Source organism: Bactrocera latifrons, unplaced genomic scaffold, assembly GCF_001853355.1.
Source record: "Bactrocera latifrons isolate USDA-ARS-PBARC rearing strain unplaced genomic scaffold, ASM185335v1 scaffold_317, whole genome shotgun sequence".
In the NCBI taxonomy this organism is placed as follows: domain Eukaryota; kingdom Metazoa; phylum Arthropoda; class Insecta; order Diptera; family Tephritidae; genus Bactrocera; species Bactrocera latifrons.
Window position 1 is genome coordinate 76,231 of NW_017536819.1, and position 10,265 is coordinate 86,495.

The 10,265-nt window shown below is 36.1% G+C and overlaps 1 protein-coding gene across 1 annotated transcript; it reads left to right on the forward strand.

Moving 5' to 3' along the window:
• Window positions 1-680: 680 nt before the first annotated feature.
• Window positions 681-7,248, forward strand: LOC108970945. The gene is made up of 3 exons (XM_018936678.1): window positions 681-1,948; window positions 4,315-4,619; window positions 6,854-7,248. The coding sequence occupies exons 1-3, from the start codon at window positions 919-921 to the stop codon at window positions 6,962-6,964; spliced, it is 1,446 nt and encodes a 481-aa protein (XP_018792223.1). The 5' UTR covers window positions 681-918; the 3' UTR covers window positions 6,965-7,248.
• The last annotated feature ends 3,017 nt before the right edge of the window (window positions 7,249-10,265 follow it).

The window sequence follows — 10,265 nt, forward strand, 5'->3', positions numbered from 1 at the left end:
AAATGTAAAGGAAAACTGCAGTATAAATGAAAGACTTTTCCTTAACTAACTTCAATGAGATGTTATATTATTGATATTACAAACTACAGTTACTTAATATATAAAAGACAACTTAAAGCAAACTTTTAGTAAATAATCAACGTTTTGCGAGTTCAGAGCGGTCACAACCGGAAGGCAATTGCGCCATTTTCCATTCATTACAAATTGTATTAGTTATATTGTGAATTCACTATGCAACTAAATTAAATTTAACTAAATAAATGATGATTGTTGTAATAAATTTAAATTGAAGCGCTCCGTGGAAGTCAACGATGAAAGGCTACGAAATTGACAATAAGCGACAGTATCATAGCAGCAACAAATGAGAGTGGCGGTCGAGTAGCGGATGTTGCAAAAGACTTCAAAGCGAGTGAGCGGATAAAAAGCTAAAYAAAATAGTACAAGAATAAAAGATTGAAGGAAATATTATTTTAAATTTACAAGGCGAATTAATATTGTATTTAAATTAAGTGTTGCCAACAGTGAAACCTCTGCCATGAGAGGCAGAGAATAAAGTAAAAAGAAGAAATATTTTGTGGGGAGTGAAAATATTTGAGTGAGCGATTTTGTAGGTGAAAAAAACAAAAATATTGAAAACGAAAAGTGAAAAATATTTTGTGAAATTTTCAAAAAAAAAAAAAATTTTAATTTTTTGGACTCAATAATTTTTCACAAACCAGATTGAAAAATATAAAGAAAAAATATTTTATAAACGATGAAATAAGCAAATGGAAAGGCTAACAACGAATGGAATTTAACGAAATGTAAACTTTTSTAACCTATAAAAATTGCTATAGACTGAAAAAGTATATAAATCGGTTCATCCGCAAAACCAAAATTCCTCTCCCAAAACAATATCAACAAGACACAAAAACAAAAATGTTTGCGCAACTGTCTCGAAGTTCCAGCGGTACCACAACCTGCATATTGTTCCACCTACTGCTGACCCTATTCCCTCAAGCGTTGCACTGTCGACCTAGCAGCGGTTACACCACCGACGGCACCGAACTGATTGTTGTGAAAGAAATTGTACGTTGYACGCGACAGGGACTCCACGAGTTATGCCAGAATAGCACAGCAACAACAAATGACAACGAACAACAACCAACTAATGTGGCTAATGAGTCAGTGTTGGACACATTGGATGATTTAATACTGCTAGAGACGAAACCAAAACAAACAGATTACCAACAACAACAGCGCAAATCAAATCATCCCTACGAGACTTATCAACAACAGAGCGAATTGTTGTCCTCAGCTGCCGCGCGTGAAGATTCAATAGTCTCTGCTGCCGCCGCGGCACCCGCTATAGGTGATCCGTCCGATTCCACAGCGTTGGGTAGTTCCTACCAACAGGAACCGTTCAGCTCGGACAGCGACAGCGAAGCGGCAGATGAGGTGGGCCACGCGCTCGATATCAAAACCACCGATGTGGATGCCGTTAATGCGGCAGCAGCCGATGAAATTATTGCCGACGGCGTGCTCCTCCACGGTGTATTGTTGCGTCTGGCAGATGGGCCACACACTGTGCCACAACCGGTGCCGCCAATTGATATGAGTGATTTCATTTCATTAATACCGACCGAAGAGGTCAAATCGATTGCCACCAATTATTATAATAACGATGCGGAAGTGCGTCGCGCCTACGCCTATCTGAGCGGACCCGATTTTATTGCGCTGCGTCAGCATATTGTCGMCTCACCGGAAGTGGGCGCCTTTTTGCAATATCTAAATGTGAGCGGCTTTGATGTGTTGAAATTCGTCTCGTCCATTGCGAATTTGACTAAGGTGGCGGTGAATGCGCGCAGCGTGGAGGACTCGGATGCGCTCGGTTTCGGGAACAGTGAGTTAGAACAGCAGCGCCAGCTGACGGCTAAGCATAACAGTGCAGCTGTGCTCGCGGTGAATGGTGAGTGTGGGTAGGACTAATTTTTTGATGATTTGGGTTAGAGGCATCCCCAAATAGACAAAAGTGCGGAAATTCTGTAAAATTTCTGCATAATATTTTAAAACAACACTTTTTATCCAGCTCAGGTGCGCGCTTTGACCGTCTGCTCAAAGTTAAGTTATCAACGGCACGCTAAGCGCCTAAAAGCAGACATCACGTGCGGGCCACTGTCGCTCTCATAGCTTCTATATATTCAATTATGAGCTTTAAATGCTCGCAAAAATAATTTTCATAACCTTCCAAAGGTATATCACGTAAATTAACTGTCTAAAAGTAATATGTGCTCACAAGAGTCCTTGTCCGTCTCTCTGACATGCAGCGCAATGCGATAACCGCGCGTCTGTACTCATTTCAATGGTTTTATTTGAGTTGTTTTCAATGTCATGGTTCATGTACTCAGCTCGCATTGAGCCAGAATGCATGCACTCGTACATATACGGGTCTGGGTCTGGGTCTGACTGCAGTTACGGTACTTATATAATTGCGCGTACATGCATTCGCTTCATTCGTTCGAGTGGATTTCTGTCTGCAGCGCGTACAACAATGCAATGTAGCCGCTATGTGTGCTCGTGGCACTGTAATGTGATCCGGTCATGACCTGAATTATTTTAGCGCAAAACGCGTACGAGCGTGCACTTGATAAAATAGCCAGACGGGCARGACTATTATTGCGCCTACCAATCACCATTTTTAATTCGCTTGTGTGTGTGTCAGTATATATTTATTTCAAGTATAATCCTTTTCAAAAATGATTACAAGCAAATTGATGGCCTCGAAGCGGAAATATTTCTGCTAAAATTCTTTAAGTTCGATATCCGACTTTAATTTAACAAACTAACTGAATGTTGGAGATTAAATATTCTGCTCCAGTGAAGATTTTCGAGTTTCGGAATTTCTACTTCTTCTCTAATCAAACCACATTAAGCAGGAATTGGGCTCCATTTTTATATCGCGGCGTTATTTCTCCTTTCGGGTTCACGTATATCAAATGTTCGAGGTTGAAAAGGTTAGGCTTCAAAAACAATAACTAATACATTTTTTTTTAAATAAAATAACTGACCATTTTAAAAACCCTATAGACTTAAAAGATACTTAGACCTTTAATGTGGATAGGGCGAAGTGGCTTCTGCAGGATCAGTTAGCTCTTTCACCAATAGATCAAAGTCACTTTCGTTTCAGACTGCCGAACCACTGAAGTATCTTTCAAGCAGAAGTAATAGGTATTTAGGTTGCAGCAACTGTTTCTCAACAAAATGTGGTTTAATTTAGGGAGATACGCATTCACTCCTCAAGCACAGCTGCTATACAAGCCTTGAGCTCGCTGACAGTGAGCTAAGGACTATGTATTCAAGGAGTGCTGGACCTCGCTATCTGCGACATTACGCTATTTTCATATTGTACTTGCCTGTGTGCCTGACCATACAGTCTTAACCAAATCTCATTAGGATGAGAACATGCTGGTGTTCAATTGGTGGGCCTCCGCCGAGCTGAGCAAGCTCTTGTCAGCAACCAGCATTGATGCGTACTTAAGACTTCTGGGCATCACAACGGACAAGCGTCTTTAGCAGTCCAAGTGAAATTGTTCGTGGTTTCTCGAATATCAGTCTATTTATCTAACCCAACTTAATTTATACCGAGCTCTTTAATTGATGGACACCGGTCCATTGACGTTGTCCAGTAGGCAAAATACACGCTAAGGCTAAATATTTTGGAGTACGCAACTTTTCAAAATTGCAGGGAGGAGGATGAAGTAGAAACATGTTAACAATTTCTACTTCACTGTCCAGCTTTCGCTTGACTAAAGTTGAAGCAATTAAAATTTACATTTTTGGCATGATTTTATGTCGATACCTTCCATAGGGGTTATGTTGCAGAGTTCTTTTACATAATTATAGTGTGAACATATATATGTGTATCTCTCTTGTCTCCCCTAGAATCCCTTAGAAGAGTACAGTATATAAAAAAGTATATCAAAATAATTTTAGATCATGGGCAACTAAAAGCGAATTAGCTTCGCAAGATAGATATTGGATTCAACCAAATATTACTAACTCTTATTTAAATAATAAATATTGTTTGAGATAAGATCTTGGAAGCTTTTATTGGCATAACTGCAATTTTTTTAAATATGTTAACCAAAGTTTATAGTTTGGTTAGCTTTCTTATCTCCATCTCTTTGTTTACACTTTAAGCTTTAGAAATATACAGTCTTCAAAACTCATTCTAAATCAATTTAAAACCGATACATTTTACAGACACAAAACGATAGATACATAATTATACAAAATATTGTACTCAGCTAGCACTATTTTTATCGTAATTTGCAGAAATCTCTCGCATGGAACAACATGCTTCAGCAACCGCAACATCGCCAGCAATCGTCTTCGAAGAAGCACTATCGGTAACTTCAACAAAAGCACCTACAGCAGTTTCCAATTTCGATGAGGCCATAACGCAGAAAGCTGAACAGCTCAACGGTTTGCATGGTCTGGTCGATAGTATTTTGGAAATCTTGCCACAGGATCAAATACTCGCTACTTTCTTCGATAAGCTCGAATCGGATGATAAGTTTAGAAAATTCGTGAATAATATACAACGACCGGCCTTCGCGCAGATACTCAGCAGAATGGAGGTAAGTACAGACATTGATACAATATATGTAGAAAGCAAAAAATTGTGTTTAGAGAGTCAAAATAATCGATCTAAATTATTATTGAGAAGTTTGCGCTTTCACTCATACTCTTTTTCTGACTACGTGAAGCACAGGCCACTTTCTTGGTACATGGGCTGGCGCTTTATAGCACCTTTCTTCGGGCTGAATGCTTTTGGTATGCCTTTTTGTTTAATTTTTTCACTCCAAATTGTTTTGAATAGTTTGGCGCGCGCACGTCCGCAAGAAATTTAAACAATATTGTATTTTTCTTTGCCGCTCAAAACACGCCTTCAACGACACACACACACGCACACTTACAATTCTTGGTAATAATTTGACGGCGAAACGTGAGCAAAATATTTGATGGGTGAATTCTTTTGGCGCTCGTCAAGGCTCAAACAGTTTTTCACCTTTTTCACAACTTTCGTTTACAATCTTTTTTTTTATTTTTATTTATATTTTCTTATATTTCTATCGAATTACTATGTGTTCGCTTAATATTCGCTGCCGTTTTCATTGCGCGTGAAGGCCAGCTTCTTGCCTCGTGCCGTTCGTCACTTGTATAGGTTTACAAATCAGCTTCCGTTTCGGTTGTTTGCCTGGCGGTTTCCGCTGTGGATATTCGTCCTTTGGCGGGCTCCTTTTAAAAAACTTCTATGTATACACGCACCTTTTTATTATACCTACTTTGTTGTTGTTCAGCAGCTTTCTAGGTATTATAAAGTGAATTGGAATTTTTCTAATTGGCAATTGAGCTGGAAACGTGACCAAAATATTTTATAGTTCTTAATATCAATATTGTGAATATGAAATGTGAATTTTATGCATAATGGCATCATACTACTTTGCATATACATGCATATGCTTCCGTTATACTCCTACTAAGTGTTAACGATTTCTTAGTGAAACATTCGTGAGTGGGACGAAATTGCTTTATTAACTTGTTACCTAACTGATTTGTGTTAATATTGGTATTGATATAGCATATGGTGTTATTTTCTTATATAATATATGTTTTCAACTTTTTGCCTAATAATTAAAACCACACGCAGCCGTGTTGTTGTGATGAATTTCCACCTGATCCAAATATTAAGCGGATATGAGAGCTTCATAGGCAACAAACAAATTTCAAAATGACATCTTTCAATATTTTTCTATGTGTACGGAGTCCACAGAAGACTTTGAACACGTTTTACATTATCCTCGCTATCTAAAGATGCGTAGATGCCGAAGTTCCAGCATATTACGAGTTTCCGTTTTCTGTTTCCCTTTTCTGAACTAAATATACTTCAAAGCTACTAATATACAATTTTTCTATGAGGAAACGGAAGTAAACTGCTTAGAGAGGCATCCATATAGAATTCGAGTAACGAAGACAACTCGACAGACAGCACATTTTCACTCCTCAGAAGAACGGGACGGGAATCTGACTGTTTCTTGACTTTGGGATTCTGATGCTGGTCGCTGTTAAAGTAAAATTGAGCGACAACAAAATCCTAAATTGCTAACCGGTAGCATCTGTGAAAGAGATAAGGTAATGTTGTTGGCAACTAATAAGGTGATGGGGCTGGTCGGTGTTTGAGTATGCAATATTGATATGATAAATATTCATTTGCCAAACAATAATATAACTTTTGGATTTTTTTGCACCTAGCTTGAGAAATTTTTTTGTATTTTTTAATTATGCCTTTTGCATAGGGTATATAAAGGTTTCACTTTGGTTGTTGAAATGTCGAAATGTTCAGTTGTCTTGTCCATATTTAACTCACATTTCTATACATTACACTGCTTTTGAATAGTTTRTATACATATATACTGGGCCAAAAAAATAAGGTGACATTGTACTTATTTTGGAAGATCTTTATTTATTTTTCCAAATAAATTTCATCCCCTTCAAAGTAATCCCCTCCCGATGCAATCCACTTATGCCTACAGATTTTCCAATCTTCGAAACACTGGTTGTAGTCACTTTCCGGGATGGCCTCCAGTTCCGTCTTCGCTGCGGCTTGAATCGTATAAAAACGGTGTCCCCGGAGCGGTCTAAATTATATTTTTGAGGTAGGCTTTTGTTTATAATATTTTAGATAAAACATCATTTGTCTGCATTGAAGCCTCTACTAATATTTATTAGTCGATAGAGCCCTATGAAAAACTTTAAAATTTTTTAAGAATTTTCTAATTCCCAGGTTAATTTTTCTCCACTTTTCTTACAGCAATCGATGTCATTGAGAAATCTGATCTTCACTCTGCACAACAACGGTATCTATATAACGCGTATTGTGGACTCGCTTAAGGCGTATTTCTTTCTCGGAGGCTTCTCTTAGTATAGCGCACCCAGTAGTCCGAAAGTAAGCATTAAGGAACACACACATTTTAATGCTGGGTGGAGAGAATGGTTAGGCGATAAATTACGAGAAGGAGAGAGAGCAGACTGGTCGAGAGAACAGAGTTGGATATGAAGTGGAAATAAATGGTTTTGACAAAACATAGATAGCAGAAACAAAGAAAATTATTGCAGTGGAAAGCATAAAAGCAAAAGATGGAAATAATGAATTGCAAAGAATGCTGTATAATATGATATAATAAAAGCTTTTGTTGTTTACTAATATTCTCCAGTATACTCTCATTATTTATTTAACTCTTCTTATTGCCTTTCAAAGATTTCAGACATGCAGGTTAATGCGAAATGTACAGCACCTATAAATGCCAGAAAATCAAAGCAACAATTTGTAGAGATATTATGTTTTTTGGAAGTGAACAAGCTTAAAAAGGAGTGTGCAACTGGGTTGCTCTTTTGTGTCTCTCCCAATCAAATCCAACAAACAAAAGTGAAATTTCGTAAACGAATAATATAATAATGGATAGAAGAAAAGGAGAAGAAGGAGTGCTAAAACGATTTGTAAAATATTAACAAGATGAACGAAGTCGTGTGCGTTTAAGCTGCCTACTCAGCGTTGTGGGCTTTGGCGAAGACGGAAAAAGACGGCATTCGAACCGAATTCATTGTTAGTTTTTCGCTTTCCGTAATAATTCTTTACGTCTGATTACACTTTTATGGCAGTCAAATTAGGCAAAGTAGCTAATATTTGCCGTTTTTTGTTTTATTGTCTGGTCAGTGATTGGGGTTGGTTTAAGTGGCAGCATTTTGGCAAATTGGCTTTTCCATTTGGATATTTATGTAATATATATATATATATATGCATATAAATGTATAATGCTCAAAATAGCGTATATTGATTTAGCTTTACGCTTAAAACAATAAATTGCTCTCAAAAATATGGAAGATATTTTATGACAAAATAAAAATTGAAAGACTGTCTCAAAATGTTAAAATATTAAAATAAAGAAGCAATATTGGCAAAAGGTTGTCAAAATAATAATTAAGTTTTGCTTGAAAAATATATAAAATAATCATTTCTGACCACCCACAAGTAAATGGCGCACTGAGAACTTTCCCCACTTGAGTGAACTTCTACACATGACTCTATCTTCTAAATGATAACCCTTTTCATATTTCTCTGACCCCAAATCCTTGATAACTAGATTCATGTCCTTAATTGGTTGGTAGTTTGATATTATAAATAATTGTAAGTATTTGCTTTTAAGGTATTCATAGACATGAATTAGAAGTTCGAATTAAACGACCTATTTCGCCGAAGATATCTCGTCTAAATGTCCGAAGCGCATAGCGCATTATTATATTTAGCATATATAGTAAATATTGTTCATAAAACTGTAGGGGAGAGGGTTGGGTTGTGAACCAGGTTTTGTTGTTGATCTATAACATTTTATGGTACGAAGATTTGGAAAAATGCCAAATTTCTTTCTGAAAGCTGAATATAAAATGAAACTTTTTCATTTGCCCAGAGTTGTGTTTTTATCGTTAGTTAAACTTCTGTGGCCAATTTTGATTTGATTTATGGCTTAAGAAATTTAAGGGTTGAGAAACACCGGTCAAATCCTTATAAAAATCAGAAAAACAGAAGTGCAGCACTCATAATTGTATAAATGTATGGATAAAGAAAAGTGCCAGCTGTGAAAACTATTTCACAACATGCAGATATAAAACGATTTAAAAAAGTTTAAAAATTGTTCGCCGAAATGTGGATGAATTTAAACAAAACAACATCACTTACGACAGAAATATACTTGAAATGGTCGAAGACTTTTTCGCTGACGGGTCACTGTGATCATCTTGACTCCACATACTACGGATTTACGGTAGTCGCTCGTATGGTTGTTTTCCTCAACAGATTGTCTTTTCTTGCATCCAACAACGCACTAGTAAAAAAGTAAAGTTCATTTCTTTGGATTCGACAGACTGTTTTAGCGTCATGGAGGTAGATTTTAAAGTAGACATGACAAAAAAATTAAATTAGTAGATATAAACGTAATAAAAATATAATAAAAATACATTTAAAAAATTCTGTTTCAAAGTATCTCAGGATATTCGACAGTTCTAATATAAGCTTAGCATTAAAAACAGGTGGTTCATAACGTAGCCACCGAGATGGTTCACAACCCAGCCTTGGCGCAATTTTTGAAACTTCCAAAACAAAATATGCACAATCTCAATACTCCACGAAACAATATTGCATCAAAAAATAGATTTACAAAACTCAACGAATATGCTTTAAAATTCATAACTCCAAAACTCTAAAATTGTGTCGAAATGAAAAATACGTATACACTATATTGCCTCAAAGAACAAAAACAAATATATTTTGTACGAAAAAATTGTTAAATGTGAATTTTGGGCGGTTTGGCCCATATACATATGTAAGTATGTATTATCACATAAAAATTAAATGAAAACAAAATAATATTAATTTGATTCAGAGGATAGATAGGTAAATACATATGTAAAAAATGTACGCTCTCACCAAACTCTCACCACCCTCCTTCTCTCGGCCATTTCGTGTAACTGAAGGAAGCAGCGCWGCTAACAAAATATGCAGACAATATTTTTTGCACTTCTAATACAATTTACACGAGATAAACAATTTTAAATAGAAAACATTGCACTTATTCACTGATATTTATAAATTASAGTTCTTTTTAATAYTTTTCACAGACAATATTAWTAGAAATATGGCAYTGCATGGAAATTCRCTCGAACCTGGTCACAATTAAAATAGGACTAYACATAAGAACTTCCTATGAACAGCTGTTGAAGGAAATTACTCTTWCTGTTAGCTGGAAGTGGGCATCATAATGAACTTGGAGAAACAGTTAGGCAGCTTATTTATATGCAGAAAACCAACACTTAAAAGTATGCAATAAAATAACTACAAAATTAAGTTTGCAAAAATATATATATGTGTATATAGCAAATTGCATAAATGGAGTGAAATAGATACAGATGAATTTGGTAAATAAGTATCAGTGGAAATAACAAACCCACGCTTTTCGTTAATATAATAGTGCATACGTTAGGGAAACTAATCCTATATTATCTTTCAAATATTATATGTTTTTCAGCATATGTCTAAACCTATACTTAGTATTTGGTAGTATGACTTTTATTTTTAGTCCACAGATGTCTCGCACCTGTTCTGATATAAGGTGACATTGTATTTATTTTGAAAATTCTTTATTTATTCTTCCAAATCAATTTCATCCCCT